General features: G+C 46.2%; 2 protein-coding genes across 5 annotated transcripts in view; one reads left to right on the top strand and one right to left on the bottom strand.

Annotated features, from left to right (window-relative positions):
* Positions 1-264: 264 nt before the first annotated feature.
* The window catches only part of COQ5 (coenzyme Q5, methyltransferase), a 37145-nt gene continuing 14753 nt past the window's right edge, over positions 265-22656 (bottom strand). For 2 of the 3 annotated variants that reach the window (XM_017872118.1, XM_017872119.1), the window contains 5 exons: positions 19857-19963; positions 14776-14864; positions 13862-13973; positions 5871-6150; positions 265-1385 (listed from right to left, as the gene is read on the bottom strand). In XM_017872118.1, coding sequence (XP_017727607.1) covers positions 1333-1385; positions 5871-6150; positions 13862-13973; positions 14776-14864; positions 19857-19963 — 641 coding nt within the window. In that variant the 3' untranslated portion in view covers positions 265-1332. The remainder of the gene's footprint in view (positions 1386-5870; positions 6151-13861; positions 13974-14775; positions 14865-19856; positions 19964-22656) is intronic. The other variant, XM_017872120.1, reaches the window with a different exon arrangement.
* On the top strand, positions 6255-8695 carry DYNLL1 (dynein light chain LC8-type 1). Of its 2 annotated transcripts, none has more exons than XM_017872124.1 (3): positions 6255-6424; positions 6624-6761; positions 8275-8695. In XM_017872124.1, exons 2-3 carry the CDS (start codon positions 6630-6632, stop codon positions 8410-8412), a joined length of 270 nt encoding a protein of 89 aa, XP_017727613.1. In that variant the 5' UTR covers positions 6255-6424; positions 6624-6629; the 3' UTR covers positions 8413-8695. The 2 variants fall into 2 exon arrangements, with proteins under 2 accessions (XP_017727613.1, XP_017727610.1); XM_017872121.1 differs by having other exon boundaries at positions 6269-6424; positions 6610-6761.

Below are 22656 nucleotides of genomic sequence, written 5' to 3'. Positions count from 1 at the left end.
GCTGTTAAACATCCTCAAATGCATAGGACAGCTCCCCACAACAAAAAAACTTTCTGGCCCAAAAGGTGAATAGTGCTAAGGTTGAGAAGTCCTGGTCTACAGGAACACTAATGATAAATGGTAACCAGCATCACTGATGTTTGCCACATGCCCAGTAGTGCACTACATTCTCATGTGTACCATCTCACTTAATCCTCACATTGTCCCTGAGAAACAAGGACTCTTATAATCCCCATTTTACAGATGAGGAACCTGAGGCTCAGAGAGGTGGACTCACTTGCCTAATGTCACATGGCTTAGTAGGGACAGATGAACACCCAAGGCTGCCTGGCCTCAAAGTCTGTTCCTTTAACGTCTGTTCTGGGTTTCTCTGCCCTCTGACTGGGAGGTGAGGGGGCCTGTTAGTCCTCTCTGAATGTGTCTTCGTCTGCTGCCCCTGTGGACAGTAGAGTGTCGGTCTACGCAGGTGATGCTTGGCTATTAGCCAGAAAGGAGGTTTTCTTTCCCTGAGTTGTCTCAGCCTTTCTGGCCTTACTCTCCCGGCACTGCAGTACAGTCCTTGGCTCCAAAGCTCAGCTCCTCTGCCAGCCCCCGGCTGGTGCCAGCCCTTCTCCATGGGGTGGAAGCTTCCGGATTCAGACCTAGGCCTTACATTCTCTCCCACATGGTGCCTCCTTTCTGGACGGGGTCTTCAATCCACTCTGGGGCCTGCAAGGTCACTTCACACTTCCTTTCAGGTAAGGGAGGGTTAGAGCTGCTAGGGTGGTCACAGGACTCATGGTCCAAGAAAGTACTCAGGTCCCAGAAAGCTAGACAAGTGATTGCTGGACTGGGCTGGGAACAGAGTGATCCTGGGGCAGTGAGGCACAGGCCATGGTCCTACTTGTGGATGAGGTGAGGAGAGCTGCAGACCCCCAAAGAATCCCTCAGCCTGCCTGTGAGTAACAACTCTGAAGGGCTTTCTGAGGGCCCTGGGAAAGTCTGATGACCGGAGTTGAAAGGTGATTCTGTCCAAGGAAGATCACGACAGCCAAGGACCAATGTAGGGTCAAGTTTGAGGTGTTTGTTGCTGAGGAATCAAGGCTGAAGTAGTCTGAACTATCCATGCTTTCTTCCATCCATCCATCCATCCATTCATCCATCCATCCATCCATGCACCCACATGTATTTAGGGAGCTCTCACCAGGCACCGAGGATGCTTAGTGTCTCCAGGGACATCACTCTGTTCTGAGGCATCAGCTCTCTTTGTTTAGGTGTAGCTCAGAGGTTCCACCTACCATGTGGGACTGTGGAGTCAGATCAGGATTCAAATCCCAGCTCTGTCACTTTCTATCACTGTGACTTTAGGTAAGGGACTTCATCTCTTTGAACCTCATTTTCTTCATCTGTGTAATAAAGAGACAAACAGTTCTTACTTTGTAGAATTGTTATGAGAAGCCAATGAGATAATGTGTCTAAAATGTCTGGCATATGGTAAGGTCTCAATACATAGTGGCAGTAGCTACCATTTATTATACCATGGCTAGGTCTCTACATGCATTATTTAATATAATCCCTGCCACCAACCTATAACAAAGATGTGATCTCCATTTAAAAATCAGGAACCTACGAGGTGGGTGGATCACCTGAAGTCTGGAGTTCGAGACCAGTCTGGCCAACATGGTGAAACCCTGTCTCTACTAAAAATACAAAAATTAGCCAGGTGTAGTGACTAACGCATGTAATCCCAGCAACTTGGGAGGCTGAGGCAAGGGAATCGCTTGAACACGGGAGGGGGAGGTTGCAGTGAGCTGAGATCGCACTACTGCACTTCAGCCTGGGTGACAGAGCAAAAGTCTGTCACAAAAATAAATAAATAAATAAAAATAAAAAATAACAATCAGGGTCGGGCGCGGTGGCTCATGCCTGTAATCCCAGCACTTTGGGAGGCTGAGGTGGGCAGATCACCAGGTCAGGAGATTGAGACCATCCTGGCTAACAGGGTGAAACCCCGTCTCTACTGAAAATATAAAAAATTGCCGGGCGCAGTGGCTCAAGCCTGTAATCCCAGCACTTTGGGAGGCTGAGACGGGCGGATCACAAGGTCAGGTGATCGAGACCATCCTGGCTAACAGGTGAAACCACCGTCTCATACAAAAAATACAAAAACTAGCCGAGGTGAAGGTGATGGCGCCTGTATCCCAGCACTCAAGGAGGCTGAGGCAGGAGATGGCGTGAACCCAGGAGGCGGAGCTTGCAGTGAGCTGAGATCCACCACTTGACTCCAGCTGGGCGACAGAGTGGAGACTCCGTCCTCAAAAAAAAAAAAAAAAAAAAATTAGCGGGCCGTGGTGGGTCAGGCACCTGTATCCAGCTACTCAGGAGGCTGAGAGCAGGAGAAATGCTGGAAACCTGGGAGGCGGAGCTTTGCAGTTACCGGAGATAGTGCCCACACTCACACAGGCCTGAGCAACACAGCAAGACTCTGTCTCCAAAAAATAAAAAAATAACAACAGGACCATGTACCAATTGGAGAGGTTATACTAACTTGAAGGAAGCTCATACTTAGGTTGATTCCAAAGACCTGGTGCTCTCAGAAACGTTAACACCTCTAGTTATAATTTTCCTGTGGCAAGCATGAAAACTGAAGGTTTCAGTGTAGAAGGATTTTTTAAGCAAGTTTATCAGGCAGGAATAATATGTAAAGTTGCCAAAATTGTGATGCATAGACCCCCTATGGCCACTTCAGGGACCTAGTGACAGGAATCTCACATTTATTCTAGGAGTTTTTGGGTTATTATAGAACAGTTTTTCTTTTTTTTTTTTTAACCCTCCTTAGTTCTGAATCCCTTGGAAGTCTGATGAAGCTAAGGATCCCTCATCTTTGGAAATAGCCTGTAAGCACTACATACATTTTTGTGCACAATTCAGGAGGGCTTGGGAACTTTGCATCTGGCTGTATATACCCCATTTAAAACCCCTCCTCAAGGGTAGCATTTTTCAAGTGTAAGACACATATCACTTATAGTGTCGGAGATCAGTTTAACATGCAGAAAATAGAATGTTTATACTCTAATATTATATTTTATAGTTACCTTCTATTTATGGCTCAGTGAGAACTGGCTTTCCATTTACAGTAATGATATGGATTTTGTCTTTTAAAAGCACACTTATTAGGCCGGGGGTGTGGTAGCTCACGCCTGTAATCCCCAAAACTTAGGGAGGAGGCGCAAGGCAGGCGGATCACTTGAGCTCAGAGTTCGAGACCCAGCCTGGCCAACATGGAAACACCCTGTCTCTACAAAAATAGAAAAATTACCAGGCATGGTGTGTGCACCTGTAATCCATCTACCTCAGGAGGCCAAGGCAGAAGATACCACTTGAACCCAGATCACAGCCATTGACCTCCAGTCTGGGCAACAGAGTGAGACCTCCATCTCAAAAAATAAAATAAAACTAAAGTGCCGGGCGCGGTGGCTCAGCCTGTAATCCCGCACTTTGGGAGGCCTAGATGGGGGGGGGGCAGGAAAATCACAAGTCAGGAGATCGAGACCATCCTGGCTAACACGTGAAACCACCGTCTCTACTAAAAATTAAGACAAAAAATAGACCGGGCGAGGTGGCGGGCGCCTGTAGTCCCAGCTACTCGGAGGCTGAGGCAGGAGAATGGCGTAACCCGGGAGGCGGGCTTGCAGTGAGCTGAGATCCGCCACTGCACTCCAGCTGGGAGACAGAGCCAGACTCGTCTCAAAAAAAAAAAAAAAGTATACTTTTAAAAATAAAGGGAGTTCAAAGAAAATTATTAAAAATATTTATATAAAGCATTACTTTTTATTATTATTATTATTTTTTTTTTTGAGACAGAGTCTTGCTCTGTCTCCCAGATTGGAGTGCAGTGGCACGATCTTGGCTCACTGCAAGCTCAGCCTCCGGGTTCACGCCATTCTCCTGCCTCAGCCTCCCAACTAGCTGGGACTATAGGCGCTCACCACCATGCCCAGCTAATTTATTTATTTTTCCTGTATTTTTAGTAGAGACGGGATTTCACCATGTTAGCCAGGATGGTCTTGATCTCCTGACCTTGTGATCTGCCCTCCTCGGCCTCCCAAAGTGCTGGGATTACAGGCGTGAGTCACCACGCCCGGCCATATAAGGTATTATTGATGAACAATTACATTATTATATTATAATGATAGTATTATTATAGTAAAAATTAAATAAATAATAATAGAGGTAGTGTAGACATGGAAAAAAATCATGAGGATGATTTAGGAAATTTCCCTGGGGTTTCTGCTTAGTGGAGTCACTGCGGCTTTACTTTAGTGTCATCTGCATTTCCAGGGTCCTCACTTGTCAACCTATTTCTTCCTCAAGAAATATTCCTATTACTATATAGGAATATTATAACTTCTCAAACCCTGAATCTCACCATTAGAAACATGGAACTGGAAAAAGCTGTTGATTTAATTGATATGCATATGTTGAACCTGAAGAGGTTCTAATTATTCCCTTTTTTTTCCTTTTTTTTTTTTTTGAGACGGACTTTCGCTCTTGTTGCCCAGGCTGAGTGCAATGGCACAATCTCGGCTCACTACAGACTCTGCCTCCCAGGTTCAAGTGATTCTCCTGCCTCAGCCTCCTGAGTATCTGGGATTACAGGCATGCACCACCATGCCCGGCTAATTTTGTATTTTTAGTAGAGATAGGGTTTCTCCATGTTGGTCAGGCTGGTCTCGAAATCCTTACCTCAGGTGATCCACCCGCCTCGGCCTCCCAAGGTGCTGGGATTATAGGCATGAGCCACTGCACTTGGCCTATTCCCATCTTTTTCTTTCTGCAGTTGTGTGTCTCTGCTCAAATTGTTTTATTTTTATTTTTTGAGATGGGGTTTGGCCATATTGCCCAGGCTGGTCTCCAACTCTGAGCTCAAGCGATCCCCTCCACTCGGCTTCTCAAAGTGCTGGGATTACAGGTGCGAGCTACCATGCCCAGCCACAAACTGTTTTAAGTAGAGAGTAGGTGGTCAAGAGAAAAATGTAGAAATGTAAATAGGAGGCTTCCAGATACATGATTAACCTGATAACTTATTTATGGAGGTTCAAAAATACATTATAGGTATTTCAGAGCTGGTTGTTCAAAACCTTGCTGTGGCCTTTGGGATAGTTCTATAAACTGACAATTATTGATAAGATTCATTGATCATTTACTATGTGCCTCACATTGTGCTGAGAGAACTTCAAATGTTTTATACTGCTAACAAGCGTATGAACTGGTTTCCTTTTACACTTAGTCCTCCTTTACTTAAAGAAAACATTCAAATAGCTAGTAAATGACAGTGCTGGGATTTAAATCCAGAACTGACTTGTCCCTCAACTCCCCCAAGATCTTGCTTTTTTAACCACTTCGTGTCTCCTCCCTCAGCTAGAGGGGACGTCATCTCTCTAAGGGCCACTTTTTCGTCCATTAGGATACCTCCTCCTCAGAGATAAATCCCAACCAAGAATCTCTCCCACACAGGAAAGACTGCCTCACCTGAGCAAGAAGCCTCACCCCGGACAAAAACCCCGGGACTCAACACTCCCAAATCCACCCGGATCCCCATCCCCACCCCTTTAAAGATGTCCGCATTGCTTGGCAGAGACCCCACTCTTGGGGATAATCCCTTACTCGTAAGGAAACACCCTCCCTCCTTGAAGCCCTCCCTCAATCCTGAGGATGCCCTCTCCTAAATATATCAGAGCAGAACCACTACAAATGGGGCCCAGTGCAAAATGAAAACGTAAGGGCCCCTCCTGTGAGACTGCACTGCTGGTTTGCCCACGAAGCCGGCCCTGCTTCAGAGATACCTTTTCAGTAAAGGGAGAGGCCACTTCTGTCATAATCCTGCTAACCTGGGGTCGGAGATCCTGCGACCTGTCGTGGTGGGGGGGGGTGGGGGCAGGGATGGCCACCAACTTCTAGAGACTGTTGTTCGAGAACACACCCTGGGACAACCTCCGTGAATTTGGAATCACTTCCCTTGGCCCAGGCAGAAGCTGCCTTCCTACCTCTCCAGACAGCTGGGTGGTCCTCGCAACCGGGCCGGGGCTCCACCTTCTGGGTGTGTGTGTGGGCCTCGCCGCGTGGGGCCCATTGCCGGGGCAACCGACGCCGCGAGCGGTGCATTGTGGTCTGCAACAAAATGCAGGAGAAAGATCCTGAGGGAACCATGAAGTCCCTGGACCAATGGAAGAATGCCGTGGGCTGCGTCAAGCCAATAGCGTCGCGCAGAGGGGGGCGGGGCCGGCGGGAGCAGGGCGGGGCCTGAGCACTAGGCGGCGGCGGCTGGCGTGGGGCTGCTTAGATGCGCCACGGCTTCGGTAGCGACGGCAGCTCTACTAGGGCCTGAGCTGTGCAAGCACCTCCCCCAGGAGACCGTTGCAGTCGGCCAGCCCCCTTCTCCACGGTGAGAAACTCGGGGGGCCAGGGGGTGTCCTCGCTGCCTTATTTCGCCCCACTCTGGATTTAGCCCGCCGCGTAGCCCGCGCTTGCTGAGAAGTGGGGTGGGGGGCGTCGTCCCGTTGTGGCGCCGGCCGGGGTGGGGGCAGTTAGTGCCTGGGGGGCGCGGCCCAACTCAAACCCTTACCCCAGGCCTTGCCCACTAGGTAACCATGTGCGACCGAAAGGCCGTGATCAAAAATGCGGACATGTCGGAAGAGATGCAACAGGACTCGGTGGAGTGCGCTACTCAGGCGCTGGAGAAATACAACATAGAGAAGGACATTGCGGCTCATATCAAGAAGGTGAGGATGGGCGCGGGGGCCGAGGCGCAGCCGGGAGCAGGGAGTTCCTTCCTCCCGATCCTGCTTTCCCAGGGCGCCTGACAGGTTCCGGGAACACCCCTGGCGGCTCGGGGTGTAGAAGCTTCCAGAAAGGACGCAGATGCATTTTTGCACTCCGCTGGAGAAGACCAGACCCCCGGCGTCCGAAGTTTTTTTTTTTTAAATTTTCCAGCTCCGCGGGGGGAAAGCGCCACCTAGCAACGGTATCTAAGACCTGGGAGCAGCGGTTCCCCCTTCTGTGTGGTTCCTGCGCCGAGGATCCATCTGGGTGTTCCGGAGGGGGGAGCTGCGTGGGTGTTTCCAGCCGGGCCGGGAGGAGATCTTGCCAGCCTTCCAGTGGGGAGTTGAGGGAAAGTGGGTGGTGGCGGGGCTGGGGGCTGGGGTGGGGGCTTGGCAAATGGCAGTCTAGAAAGCCGGCAGGACTGCCAACTTCTCGAGCAGTGTTTGCTGGAAGGGAAGAAAGCTGGCAGCCTAAGCCGTGGGAGGGTTCCAGTCGAGAATGGGAAGATGAAAGACTTCAGATGGAACAGAAATAAATGCCTTTTTTGACAAACGCAGCAGTGCGTGCGTCTAGCTTGCAAGAGCGTTACTCCTCTTCATAGCTTTAAAAGAAGTTTTCGCACTGCGTGCTGTTAGAGTAGCTAAATCTTGTGTGACTCTCCACAAACACTTGTAAGAATTTTGTAGAGAAAGATTACCGTTGCCACCCAGTGCCCCCCACAGGCATTCTACTCCCCAGTACCTCTTGGGGTGGGATAAATGGCGATGAGTTGTTCCTACAACTTGCTAACCTAGTGGACAGGGTAGTAGATCAGCATCATCCGGACAGATGTGGAGAGGACGGCTGTTTGGATAATAATTAAGGATAAAACTTGGCCAGTTGACAGATTCTGTTTACAGCATTTTTTACGGCAACAGTGGAGTGCTTCAGTATTGTGTCCCTGTAAATTTAATTTTGATCCGCAATCATTTGGTATACAATGCTGTTTGAAGTTTTATCCTTTTGGAAAAGTCTTGTGTTGCAGAGATGCAGTTAAGATCTTTGTGATGAGGAATGGGATGGGCTAATAATTTTTTACCATTTTCTTGGAATTGGGGGCATGGCAAATACAGTAGCATGGTTCTCTACACAGAACATAAACCACACCTGTTAATGTCATCATCTGTCAATGAATAAGAATATTATAGAAGGTATGAAGGTGTAATTACCATAACAACAAAGCACTCTGTCTTTAAGGCTGACCTTTTGTCCTTTGACCTCTTCAGCCTCCATTCCCCTCTTAGCTCAGACTGCAAGTATGTTTGTATTAATGCACTATGTAGGCGGCTTGGAGCTGGGGAACATTCTTTCATTCTAAGAATTTGCAGATGCTGACGTTCCTCCTTTCTGCCCCTACAGGCTCTGGCTTATCCAGGAGGCAAACACTGACCTCTGGTAATTAAAAGTCTAGTTCTTTTCTTTTGTCTTTCCCAGGAATTTGACAAGAAGTATAATCCCACCTGGCATTGCATCGTGGGGAGGAACTTCGGCAGTTATGTGACACATGAAACCAAACACTTCATCTACTTCTACCTGGGCCAAGTGGCCATTCTTCTGTTCAAATCTGGTTAAAAGCATGGACTGTGCCACACACCCAGTGATCCATCCAAAAACAAGGACTGCAGCCTAAATTCCAAATACCAGAGACTGAAATTTTCAGCCTTGCTAAGGGAACACCTCGATGTTTGAACCTTTGTTGTGTTTTGTACAGGTCATTCTCTGTACTAATTTGTTGTGGTTATAAAACAATTAGCAGAATAGCCTACATTTGTATTTATTTTCTATTCCATACTTCTGCCCATGTTGTTTTCTCTCAGTCCATTCCTTTAAAAAATAAATCCGTTGCAGATGTGTATGTGTGTGAATTACAATTTGTTCAAATAACAGCTTTGAAGATTGTCACTTGATCAGATGTCCAGGTTGGTGGGGATGAGTCCATCCTTACAGAAGTAAGTTTATGTGGGGCATTTCAGTACTCTTTAGTCACATTCTCACCCATCCTGCAGCTGTTGTGCATCGCATAGAAACATTTAAATTAAATCTTAGTCCTAATTTGAAAATCAGTATTTAAGGATATTTGTTAAGACATTGCTATAGAATGTTCTGGGCCTTTGGCCTCAGGTTGTGGTGATGGATGTGTGGTAGTACTTGAAGCTTTCTATGGCTATAAAATGGAAATGAGCTCAAAACAAAGTTGGGATAATGAAATGGATTCCCTTGTCTAGCCCCTTCCCCTGCCTAGAAAGAAGGTGGCCTTAGGGGAAAGTAAATGTTTCTGAGCAGCAGTCTTAATGCTCTTCTAATAAAATCTTTGCAGGAATTTACATTATCAGCCTGCTGTGCTGTGCTGTGCTTTGCTGTGGTCAGGAACAAGTGTGAATTGATGCCTTTTCCTGAAAAGACCCAATTAAAGCTGGGGACAAGTAGCCATCAAAGGTTTCCTGCTATCAATTTTAAGAGGACTGCAGTCTTAGAAAAGCAAATATGGCAGACTTGTAGGTGGAAAGGAAATAAGACAGGCTGAAACAACCCACACCCATCTTGGGAAACTGCAAGAAGCGTCCTGACTGTAGTTTCCCTGTGTTTTCCCATGGATCTCTAAGATGCCATTGGGATTTCTAAGCAGCCAGGCGACTGCTACACAGAAGAGGGCGATAGATTGGAATTGATGGGTGAAAACTCCCATTTTAAGAGTAGAATTAGGTCAGTAACATATTTGGAAGTTTACTTTTCTTCAGAATGTGTGGTTTTAAGAATCCTAGCAAAGTTGTGCTACTTTGGGACTGGAAGGGTTTCAGGGTAGAGATGCAAAATTTAGACTTTTTTTTTTTTTTTTTGAGACGGAGTTTCGCTCTTGTTGCCCAGGTTGGAGTGCAATGGCGCGATCTCGGCTCACTGCAACCTCTGCCTCCCAGGTTCAAGCGATTCTCCTGCCTCAGCCTCTCAAGTAGCTGGGATTACAGGCATGTGCCACCATGCCTGGCTAATTCTTAGTAGAGATGGGGTTTCACTATATTAGTCAAGCTAGTCTCGAACTCCTGACCTCAGATAATCTGCCCACCTCCGCCTCATGAAGTGCTGTGATTACAGGCGGAAGCCACCAAGCCCGGCAATTTTGACTATTGTGCCAGTTTTTTCCCTGCTGTCTGCAAAAAATGATGAGGTAGTGTGGAATAAACAAGAGACTGCAATTGGGGTAATTTTATGTTTGTATTTATATAAACAGACCGAAAATGTTCCCACAATTCCATCTTTTTTCTTTCATTTTTTTTTGAGACAAGGTCTCCTGCTGCCCAGGCTGCAGTGCAGTGGTGTGATCACAGCCCACTGCAGCTTCGACCTCCTGGGCTCAAGTGATCCTACCACCTCAGCCTCCAAAGTAACTGGGACCACAAATACATGCCACCACACCCAGCTAACTTTTGAATTTTTTGTAGAGCTGGAGTCTGTGTTGCCCAGGCTGGTCTTGAATTCTTGGGCTCAAGTGATCCTCCCAAGGTGTTGGGATTACAGGTATGAGCCACCACACCCGGTTTAATTCATACTTTTTCTTTTTTTGAGACGGAGTCTCTCTGTCACCCAGGTTGGAGTGCAGTGGCTTGATCTAGGCTCACTGCAAGCTCCGCCTCCCGGGTTCACGCCATTCTCCTGCCTCAGCCTCCCAAGTAGCTGGGACTACAGGTGCCCACCACCACGCCCAGCTAATTTTTTATATGTTTAGTAGAGACAGGGTTTCACCATGTTAGCCAGGATGGTCTTGATCTCTTGACCTCATGATCTGCCCACCTCAGCCTCCCAAAGTGCTGGGATTACAGGCATGAGCCACCTCACCTGGCCTAATTTATATTTTTTCTATCCCTTTTCCCTCTTTAGTGACCTGGCTATATTTCTATTTGAAGCCCACAAGGAATTTTGCCTCCAAAGCTTTAGTTTGTCCAGTTAAGCCTACTCCAAACAAATGATCTGTCTCTAGCTACAGACCCAAAAGCTGATTCAAGACTGATAGCTAGACACTGGGAGTTTTAGTTGAATTTGATCTGTCCCATATTTACTGTCAAGAAGTTGGCAGCTTTTTTGTTTTTTTATTCAGATGTGAGAAAACCACGTTGCTATGGAGATAAGACTGGGTTGATGGTTTATGAAGCTCCTTCCAGTGCCTGTTCCTTCCTGTTAATTTCAAAAGCCAATAGGCTCCAGCTGGCTGAAAAGAAAATGTAAGCTAAGTTTTTCTAAGCATTTATCAAATGCTCCTAGCTGCTGTTCTTTGAGAGAGTTGTATATAGCTAGCTCTATCTGGAAGCTTTTCAGTGACAGGGCAAGATCTTGTAAGTGAAGGCACGTAAATGATCCTTACTGTGCTGGGCCAGGAAGCAGTATATCTGAAGCCCTTTCACATACCTTTGAACTACGTTATCCACAAACTGTTAGCCAAGTCACAGACTGATTTCTGCAATTTATTTCTGAGACAGGTTCTCACTCTGTCACCAAAGCTAGAGTGCAGTGGCATGATCTCAACTCACTGCAACCTCCACCTCCCAGGCTCAGATGATCCTCCCACCTCAGCCTTCCAAATAGCTGGGAACACAGGTGTGTACCATACACCTGGCTATTTTTTTAATATTTTGTAGAGATGGGGTTTTGCCATGTTGCTCAGGCTGGTCTCGAACTCCTGGATTCAAGCAATCTGCCCTCCTTGGCCTCCCAAAGTGCTGGGATTACAGGCATAGGCCACTGTGCCAGACTGATTTCTGCAATTTCTAAGCAAAGCCTCTTTAAAACCTTAAGATTCATCCACACTCAAAATATTTATGGCTGGGTGCAGTGCCTCATGTCTGTAGTCCCAGCACTTTGGGAGGCCAAAGTGGGAGCCCAGGAGTATGAGAGCAGCCTGGGCAACACAGGGAGACCCTGTCTCTATTAAGAAAAAACAAAAATTATGGCAGCCAGGTATGGTGGCTCACACCTGTAATCCCAACACTTTCGGAGGTTGAGGTGGGCGGATCACCTGATGTCAGGATATCGACACCAGCCTGGCCAACATGGTGAAACCTCGTTTCTACTAAAAATACAAAAATTAGCTGGGCATGGTGGCAGGTACCTGTAATCCCAGCTACTTGGAAGGCTGATGCAGGAGAATCGCTTGAACATGGGAGGTGGAGCTTGCAGTGAGCCGAGATCACACCACTGCACTCCAGCCTAGGTGACTGAGGGAGACTCGGTCTCAAAAAAAAAAAAAAAAAAAAAAAATCAACCAGGCACTATGGTGTATGCCTGTAGACCCAGCTATTTAAGGGGCTGAGGTCGGAGGACTGCTTGAGCCCAGGAGTTTAGGCTGCAGTGGGCTATGATCAGGTCACTGCACTCCAGCTTGAGCGAGACAGTGAGACCCTGTCTCTTAAAATAATTTATGGCCTCATTTTAACATCAAACAGTGGACTCTATTCAGGGAAATGTTTAGAAAATGAAGAAAAATGAAAAAGAAAGACAACAGAAGACTATAACAAGGAGACAAGAAGTCTGCCTGGCTCCATCTCTGAGTACTGAAGGTTAGCTTACATCGTTTTCAAACTTTTTTTACTATAAAACAAGTGTACTCTTACAAAAAAGCTCCCTATATAAGACATGAAAGCAGGATTTTGTTGGTACATTTATTTTCCAACAAGGACTTAGTGAAAAGTTTTCTTTTTTTTTTTTTGTTTTTGAGACAGTCTCCCTCTACCACCCAGGATGGAGTGCAGTGGCACGATCTCGGCTCACTGCAGTCTCCGCCTCCTGGGTTCAAGTGATTTGCCTGCCTCAGCCTCCTGAGTAGCTGGGATTATAGGCGTGCATCATCATGCCCAGCTAATTTTTTGTATTTTTAGTAGAGACAGGATGTCACTATACAGGCCAGGCTGGTTTCAAACTCCTGACCTTGTGATCCACCCACCTCAGCCTATGAAAGTGCTGGGATTACAGGCGTGAGCCACTGCACCCAACCCACACAGTAGCTTTTTATGGAAGAGGACTGAAAGAATGATGAAAAATATATTTTCTGGCCGGGCACGGCCAACATGGTGAAACCACATCTCTACTAAAAATACAAAAAAATGTAGTTGGGTGTGGTGGCACGCACCTGTAATCCCAGCTACTTGGGAGGCTGAGGCAGGAGAATTGCTTGAACCCGCAAGGCGGAGGTTGCAGTGAGCAGAGACTGCACCACTGCACTCCAGCCTGGGTGACAGAGGAAGGCTCCGTCTCGGAAAAAAAAAAAAAAAAGAAAATATATTTTCCTTACCCCTTCAAGAAAAAATGACAAGTGCCATCAAAAGGTAAACTCGTTTACTGCACACAGATTCCGGTGTCATTAGTACTCTGGACTTGGGCCTATGACTTAGTCCGTAGGCTGAAAGAGTTGGATTCAGGTACAATTAAGTTTTCTGGTGAAAAATCGTTTCAATTTATTTTTGGTATCAAAATGGATCTATTATCTCTGGAGCAGCACCCAGCAGGAAGCTGATGAGATACACTTACTTCAAAACTGAAGCTTTAGTGCTGGCTGTACCTTAACCCACACCACCCTACAGCAAGAGAAATTAGCAGTCGAGCAAAAATAAGACCAAATGCTCTGGGAGGACGGACTGAAGCAGCTCCAAAGAAAGCTGTAAAAAAGTTGACAAGAATTTGTTCTTCCCACTTTACGACTGTTCTGATTCAAACATGAGTCCAAGGCAATGTATCTCAAGAGGAGATGCTCTCCTGCTGTTCATTTGCCCAGATTATTCTTCAGTTTCCAGGCTTTCAACAGGATGTGACTGGTTCAATGCTCCATGATAGAAAAGGAATTAACAGTTTAAGCCAGAATGAATGGCCACAATGCCTGATGTTAGACTTCATAGGTCACCTTGTGAAAGCTGCATCTTCTATCATCTCTTTGAACTCTTCACTAAAACACAAGGGGAAAGACAAGGAAAGATGATACAGCCAGGGTAGCCTGGATTTCACTGTAGGGCTTTTGTTTAAAGCTATAGAAGTTTCATACCTGAGACGGAAACCTTCGGATACTCTCTACAAGGTACTGATAGGACTTCCAGTCTCCAGCGATGACCTCTCCCAGGACAGGGATGACCTGGAAGCTATATAGATCATAAAGCCTAAGCAAACAAAAAGGTAAAAGATGAAGATTAGAACATGCCCCTCACTTCTTCCCTAGATAAGAAGAAAGAAGGACTAAACCTGGGGTCACAAACTCAAATGCCTACAGGGATCAAGCAAGAACCTGAATTAAGTGGGTCAGGTACAAGACCAGTAGAAGTGCTGACAGGTACAGTTAGGAAGTATGATAAAGTGGAGAAGGGACAGTTACTACTCAGCCCTCCCTGTGGCGTGTGGGGATATGGGCCTACCCAGGGCTGCCATGTATCTGATTTCTTAAGTGAAGCTGGAAATTCAGATTTTTATGTAAAATTTCCTGATTTAAATTTTTTTTTTTTTTTAGAGATAGGGTCTCACTGTGTTGCCCAGGCTGGTCTTGAAATCCTGGCCTCAAGTGATCCTCCCGCCTCAGCCTGCCAAAGTGCTGGGATTACAAGCATGAGCCACTGCACTTGGCCCAAATTTCCTGATTTCTTTTTAAGTCAGTCAAATTTAGCAGCAGGGCGTTGAAGAGCAACATTAGTGCCACTAATAAGTTCTGATAACCCACTACCAGTGGACCAGCCATTTCCTGATTTTTAAATAGGGGCTTCTAAGTCAATTTCTTAATATACATATGTAAGCCAACTTGGATCTGGTTTGAGACTCTTGTGGCCAAGGTACTATAATTCAGAACTGGTTGACCTCTGGTACTCTGAACTACAAAGTTCATGCTTATAGCTTACTGGCTATTCTCAGTCCATTTCAAGTTAGGAAACCTTGGCTATACAATGAAGATAAAGCCCTATTAACAATGCCAACCTGGATATGAGGGGATTGTTCACTTGGCTAAATTCCAGACAGAGAAACCGTCCTCCTGGTTTCAGCACCCGATGGGCTTCCTGGAGTGCCTGAGCAAGACAAGGAACAACAGGACACACTCCTCAGTAGACCTCACTCAATTCTATGAGGCTAAGATAGCTTTAGCTTCTGTAGGCATTACAAAAGTTATCATGGCCCACAAACCTCTTGTTCATTTTCACTTGGGAAGCTGTAGCAGCAGCAATAACCCTACGTATCCCAAATGCTATAGGCATTCTGCTGTCAGTGACTAGACAAAGTTAGTTGGGGTAATCTAAACTGACTACAGATTGGTACAACTGCATGAAGGGTAAGTTTAGAGTTACCTATCAAAATCACAATGGATATCCTCTCTGATAAAGCAATTTTACTTCAAGGAATCTATCTTACAGAAATGCTTCTACTATGGAAATAACATGTATGTGGGTTATTCACTTTTATTTATTTTATTTTTTTGTGATGGAGTCTTGCTCTGTTGCCCAGACTGGAGTGCAGTGGTGTGATTTCAGCTCACTGCAACCTCTGCCTCCCAGGTTCAAGTGACTCTCCAGCCTCAGCTTCCCAAGTAGCTGAACTACAGGTGCCTGCCACCACGCCCCACTAATTTTTTGTTTGTTTGTTTTTGAGATGGAGTTTTGCTCTTGTTGCCCAGGCTGGAGGGCAATGGCACAATCTCGGCTCACCACAACCTCCACCTCCTGGGTCAAAGTGATTTTCCTGCCTCAGCCTCCCAAGTAGCTAGGATTACAGGTGTGCGCCACCATGCCTGGCTAATTTTGTATTTTTAGTAGAGATAGGGTTTCTCCATGTTGGTCAGGCTGGTCTTGAACTCCCGACCTCAGGTGGCCCTCCCGCCTTAGCATCCCAAAGTGCTGGGATTACAGGCGTGAGCCACCGCGCCCAGCCTATTTGTTTGTTTTTTTGAGATGGAGTTTTGCTCTTGTTGCCCAGGCTGCAGTGCAACGGCACAATCTCAGCTCACTGCAACCTCCACCTCCCAGGTTCAAGCGATTCTCTTGCCTCAGACTCTCAAGTAGCTGGGATTACAGGCATGCACCACCATGCCCAACTAATTTTGAATTTTTAGTAGAGACAGGGTTTCACCATGTTGGCCAGGCCAGTCTCAAACTCCTGGCCTGAAGTGATCCACCCACCTCAGCCTCACGAGGTGCTAAGATTACAGGTGTGCGCCACTGTGCCTGACCGGTTATTCACTTTTAAATAAAAAGTATAGGAAGCCATTGTTTTGGACTGCTTCTGCACTAGGTTCCAACAGACCAGACTAAGCATCAAGATGGAGTCACCCAACTTGTGACTCCATAGTTCCACGTCACCAAACCCAAACTAAGTTGTCAGCTAACCTAAGAGATCAGGAAAAAGAGATACAGTCAATTTCTCTAACACTCCTGTTTAAATTTTTTTTTTTGAGACGGAGTCTTGCTCTGTTGCCCAGGCTGGAGTGCAGTGGCACAATCTCGGGTCATTGCAACCTCCACCTCCTTTGTTCAAGCGATTCTCCTGCCTCAGCCTCCCAGATAGCTGGGACTACAGGCACGTGCCACCACGCCTGGCAAATTTTTTTGTATTTTTAGTAGAAACGGTGTTTCACCATGTTAGCCAGGATGGTCTTGATCTCCTGACCTCGTGATCTGCCCACCTCGGCCTCCCAAAGTGCTGGGATTGCAGATGTGAGCCACCGCGCCAGGGCTCCTGTTTAAATGTATAAATCACATGATAATGAAGCTCCTTCTGCTTTAATCCTTACACAAAAAAGGTAGCCTGAAGTAGCCTGATATAAACTAATTTGTTTTTTATTTTTATTTTTTAGAGACAGGGTCTCACCGTTATATTGCCCAGCTTGGAGTGCAGTGGCTATTCTCAGGTGTGATCATAGTATACTACAGCCTTGAACTCCTGGGCTCAAGCAGTCCTACTGCATCAGCCTCCCATGTAGCTGGAACTACAGGCATGTGCCACTGAACCTGGTCAATCTGTTATTGATTGATGGATTGATTGAAATGGGGTCTCACTACGAAGCCCAGGCTGGTCTCTGACTCCTGGGCTCAGGTAATCCTCTTACCTCAGCCTCCCAAAGTGCTGGGATTATAGGCAAGAGCCATCACAAGTGGCCGTATCAGTTATTTATTTATTTATTTATTTAGAGACAAAGTCTCACTCTGCCATCCAGGCTGGAGTGCAGTGGCGTGATCTCAGCTCACTGCAACCTGCACTCTTTGTTCTTTGCTTTTCAGCTTTCTTCAGTCTTTCTGTGTCTATAAAGCCAATGTCTTCCGCTCAATTCATTGGGATGCATGCTTTTTTTTTTTTTTTGAGACTGAGTCTTGCTCTGTCGCCCAGGCTGGAATGCAGTGGCACAATCTCGGATCACTGCAACCTCTGCCTCCCAGGTTCAAGTGATTCTCCTCCCTCAGCCTCCCAAGTATCTGGGACTATAGGCACGCACCACCACACCTGGCTAATTTTTGTATTTTTGGTAGAGATGGGGTTTCACCATGTTGGTCAGGCTGGTCTCGAACCCCTGACCTCATGATCCGCCCGCCTTGGCCTCCCAAAGTGCTGGGATTACAAGGTGAGCCACCACGCCTGGCCTCTATTCAACTATTTTTAAAAGAGCCAGTGCTCTTTATGTACTTACAAGCAAAAATCTCCAAGAAATACTTTTTTACTTTTATTCTATCTATCTATCTATCTATCTATCTATCTATCTATCTATCTATCTATTTATTTTTGAGATAGAGTCTCACTCTGTCACCCAGGCTGGAGTGCAGTGGTGTGATCTCAGCTCACTGCAGCCTTCGCCTCCTGGGTTCAAGGGATTTTCCTGCCTCAGCCTCCCAAGTAGCTGGGACTACAGGTTCATGCCGCCACATCCAGCTAATTTTTGTATTTTTAGTAGAGACGGGGTTCACCATGTTGGCCAGGATGGTCTTGATCTCCTGACCTCGTGATCCGCCCACCTCAGCCTCACAAAGAGTTGGGAGGCCAGCCTGGAGGCCTCCAAAGAATTCAAGACCAGTTGAGGTTAACCTCACCTGGCTGCAGTGAGCCGAGATCGCACTATCGCACTCCAGCCTGCGCGAGAGAGTAAGAGTCCGTTTCAAAACAAAAAGAAAAAAGAAAGAAAATAGTACACCTTGGCACAAAACATCACAAACACTTGTATAAGGTCACTCAGTAAACAAATCAACAAATCCATGCAAAAAATCACAAATAAGGATGTTACAAAGTTGTGCTATATGAAAAACGTAGGAAAAAAAGAAATGTCAATTAGTTATTGGTCATGTGAATCATAACCAATTCACAAAACATCTTGGCAAAGATACACAAGAAGCTGGTGACTGTCTGAAGGGAGAAGCACTGAATGCGAGAGGAGGCAAGGATGGGAGGGAGATTGTCACATATACCCTTTTGTACCTTTTGAACTTTGAACCTATTGAAAAAATTTATTTCCCCAGGCGCAGTGGCTTATGCCTGTAATCCCAGCACTTTGGAGGCTGAGGTGGGAGGATCACGAGGTCAAGAGATGGAGACCATCCTGGCCAACACAGTGAAACTCCCTCTCTACTGAAAAATACAAAAATCAGCTGGGCGTGGTGGCACACGCCTGTAGTCCTAGCTACTCGGGAGGCTGAGGCAGGAGAATCGCTTGAACCCCGGAGACAGAGGTTGCAGTGAGCCAAGATCACGTCACTGCACTCCAGTCTGGCAACAGAGCAAGACTCTGTCTCAAAAAATAAATAAATAAAATGTTTTAATTCAACAAAATAATAAACTGGCTACTGACATAGGAAAGGTGATGCAAACCAAGCTGATAAAACTCCATAAAGAACTTACCACTTAACCAGAGGACCCACGCAACCAGAGACTATGTTACCAAAATGAAACTCTTTGCCTTGCACATGGTCTTCAAGTGTTTTGAACACAATGTTAAAGTAGGAATAAAGGCCAGGCATGGCGGCTCAAGCCTGTAATCCCAGCATTTTGGAAGGCTGAGATGAGAGGATCACTTGAGCTCAGGAGTTCGAGATCAACCTGGGCAACATGGTGAAACCCCATCTCTACAAAAAATAAAAATAAAAAATAAAGTAGGAACAAAGAGGAGCTCCATCAGATTAAGAGCTGAATGTTCCCCTCTTCCTGCAGAAAAGCCATGAATCCAGCTATCTTTTGTCAAAACAGTGTTTGAGGGCCTTTGTCTTTGTCAGCCTCTGACATGTCTCTGATCTTCTGCAAATTCACAGGGTCAGGCAGCTTCACAAGTATGAGGAAACACACAAAAGGCCAGAGCAAGACTAAATCCCAAAGATGTGAATACCAATCCAAGTAAAACAGACTTCTATGGAGATCAGTTCTGTGGTTTCAGTCTTTTTCAATTTTGTGACTAGAAAATTTGTCAACTTAAAGGATTGAGGACCCTAAACTTCAAACAGGCATTCCACTCAAGCGCCGAGCCCTTAAACATTATTTTTAAGATCAAAAAAAAAAAAAAAATCTCTCACTGGGTGTGGTGGTGGGTGCCTGTAATCCCAGCTACTTGGGAGGCAGATGTGGAAGGACTGCTTGAGCCCAGGAGTTTGAGACCAGCCTGGGCAAAATAGCAAGACCCCATCTCAAAAAATAAAACTCGGCTGGGCGCAGTGGCTCAAGCCTGTAATCCCAGCACTTTGGGAGGCCGAGACGGCGGATCACGAGGTCAGGAGATCGAGACCATCCTGGCTAACCCAGTGAAACCCCGTCTCTACTAAAAAATACAAAAAACTAGCCAGGCGAGGTGGCGGGTGCCTGTAGTCCCAGCTACTCGGGAGGCTGAGGCAGGAGAATGGCGTAAACCCGGGAGGCGGAGCTTGCAGTGAGCTGAGATCTGGCCACTGCACTCCAGCCTGGGCGACAGAGTGAGACTCTGTCTCAAAAAGAAGAAAAAAAAAACAAAAAATAAAACTCTTCTTTCCTCACTCACTGTAGCTCTACAACTGAGGTAATTTCCTGAGAGTCATACAAGTTGAGGATGCAGCCATTCATACCTGATCAATGTGTGTGACATTCCGGATCCCAAAGGCAATGGTGTAAATATCAAACTTGTCATCATCAAAGGGCAGCTCTTCAGCATCTCCTAATACCCACGCAAGTCCTGAAAGAGAAAATGAGTTCCAGGTCTCGGGCTGGGTAGCTGTTTTTCCCACACCCAGTGAATTCATTTCATGTAGAGCACTGTGCTTGAAAGCCCAGGTCCTGGGGGTTAGGCTGCCTGGATTCTAATACCAGCTTCACCATATTCCTTATATATTCATATTTTCCTTTTGTATTTTATTTTATTTTTATTTTATTTTATTATTTTTTTTTTTTGAGACGGAGTCTTGCCTGTCCGCCCGGCGCTGGAGTGCAGTGGCCGGATCTGCTCACTGCAAGCCTGCCTCCCGGGTTCACGCCATTCTCCTGCCTCAGCCTCCCGAGTAGCTGGGACTACAGGCGCCCGCCAGGTCGCCCGGCTAGTTTTTTGTACTTTAGGTAGAGACGGGGGTTTAACCATGTTAGCCAGGATGGTCCTTGATCTCCTGACCTCGTGATCTGCCGTCTCGGGCCTCCAAAGTGCTGGATTACAGGCTTGAGCCACCGCGCCCGGCCTCCCTTTTGTATTTTTAATGCAGTTATTATTAATTTTTTTAGACATGGGAGGTCCTGCTTTCTCACCCAGGTTGGAGCAGCTCACTGCATCCTCAAACTCCTGGGCTCAAGCAATCCTCCCACCTCGGCCTCCCAAAGTGCTGGAATAACAGATGTGAGCCACTGTGCCTGGCCTGTGTATTCTTGAATAAACGACTTTGTCTCAGTTTCCTCATCTGTAAAATGGAGATAAAAACTAGTGCCTACTTTATAGGGTTACTAAAAGTATTAACTGAGTTACTCTAATTACAGAATTTAGCCTAGTTTTACTGGTTTTATTGGAATCACAGAGCATCACCATGTCCAGCTTTGAGGCCAGGTCATGAATTCAGAGATCACCAGAGGCCCCTATTAGGGTGGCTGTGTCCTCCAAGAATCTTGATTGGACTTTAACATTATACAACCTACAGCAAATTAGATGTAAAATACAAAAAGAAGACTCTATAGAGGAAGGCAAATGAAAATAACCTTTCTGGAAAGCAAATTAGCAGCATCTAACAAGGGCCTTAAAAATAAGTAAGGGCTGGCCGTGGTGGCTCACGCTTGTAATTCCAGCACTTTGGGAGGCCGAGACGGGTGGACTGCAAGGTCAGGAGTTCGAGACCAGCCTGGCCAATATGGTGAAACCCCGTGTCTACTAAAAATACAAAAAAATTATCTGGGCTTGGTGGCACATGCCTGTAATCCCAGCTAATCGGGAGGCTGAGGCAGGAGAACTGCTTGAACCCAGGAGGTGGAGGATACAGTAAGCTGAGAGTATGCCACTACACTCCAACCTAGGTGACACAGTGAGACTCCATCTCAAAAAAAGAAAAAATAAATAAATAAATAAGTGTATCTGGCCAGGCGCGGTGGCTCATGACTGTAATCCCAGCACTTTGGGAAGCCGAGGTGGCCGGATCACGAGGTCAGGAGATCTAAACGGTGAATAGGGTTACTAAACGGGGGGGTGAAACCCCGTCTCTACTAAAAATACAAAAAATTAGCCGGACGTGGTGGCACACACCTATAGTCCCAGCTACTGGGGAGGCTGAGGCAGGAGAATTGCTTGAATCTCGGAGGTGGAGGTTGCAGTGAGCTGAGATTGTGCCACTGTACTCCAGCCTGGGTGACAGAGTGAGACTCCATCTCAAAAAAAAAAAAAGTATACCTTTAGACCCAGTGATTTCATTTTTAGGGAAAGGACATTGACATCATCATCACAACTACTGCTTAGAGGGCCCTTATCAAGTGGCAGGGTCTGTGTTATTTTACGTACATCTTTAGATAGATTATCTTAGTGCATCCTCATACCAACTCTGTGAGAGAGTTACTACCATTATCCTCATATTTCAGGTCAGCAAAGTGAACATCAGAAAGGTTAAAGTCTGAGCTGAGCATGGTGGCATGCACCTGTAATCCCAGAGACTCAGGAGGCTGAGGCAGGAGGAGAGCTTGAGCTTAGGAGTTCAATACCAGCCTGGGTAACACAGCAAGACCGTATCTCGAAAAAATAAAAAGCAAAAAGAGGAAGGTTGCTTGCCCAAGGTCAAACAGATGGACTGGAATCCAGAGCCTATGTTTTCAACAGCTACGGTATATCACCTTGTAGTATGAAGTAGTTATTAGAGTTTAAACACTTGACTAAGGTTATATAGTCAGTAAACGAATAAATCCATGCAAAAAGTACAAATAAGAACGTCACAAAGTTGTGATACATGCAAAACACTGGGGAAAAAAAGAATTACCAATTGGTTATTGGTTATGTGAATTGGTTATGTGAATCATGAAACATCCATATGGAAGAATAGCATAAAAAATAATGATTTCAAGGAATTTCTAATGACATGGAAAAATCTTTTGACATAATAGTAAATTAAAGCAGGATTACTAATTTGTAGGCCAGGTGCGGTGGCTCAGGCCTGTAATCCCAGCACTTTGGGAGGTCGAGGCAGGTGGATCACGAGGTCAGGAGTTCAAAACCAGCCTTGCCAAGATGGTGAAACCCCTCTCCACTGAAAATACAAAAATTAGCTGGGTATGGTGGAGGGTGCCTGTAACCCAAGCTACTTGGGAGGCTGAGGCGGGGAATCGCTTGAACCGGGAGGCGGAGGTTGCAGTGAGCCAAGATCGCACCACTGCCCTCTAGCCTGGGCGACATAGCAGGACTCTGTCTCAAAA

Source organism: Rhinopithecus bieti, unplaced genomic scaffold, assembly GCF_001698545.2.
Source record: "Rhinopithecus bieti isolate Rb0 unplaced genomic scaffold, ASM169854v2 scaffold_6776, whole genome shotgun sequence".
In the NCBI taxonomy this organism is placed as follows: domain Eukaryota; kingdom Metazoa; phylum Chordata; class Mammalia; order Primates; family Cercopithecidae; genus Rhinopithecus; species Rhinopithecus bieti.
The sequence above is the reverse complement of the archived record's forward strand: the minus strand, read 5'-3'. Positions and strand labels throughout refer to the sequence as shown.

Coding starts and splice junctions, on each gene's coding strand:
- DYNLL1 (XM_017872124.1), top strand. CDS start 6,630: ATGTGCGACCGAAAGGCCGTGATCAAAAATGCGGACATGTCGGAAGAG. Junction 6,762..8,274: donor TTGCGGCTCATATCAAGAAG/GTGAGGATGGGC, acceptor TGTCTTTCCCAG/GAATTTGACAAGAAGTATAA.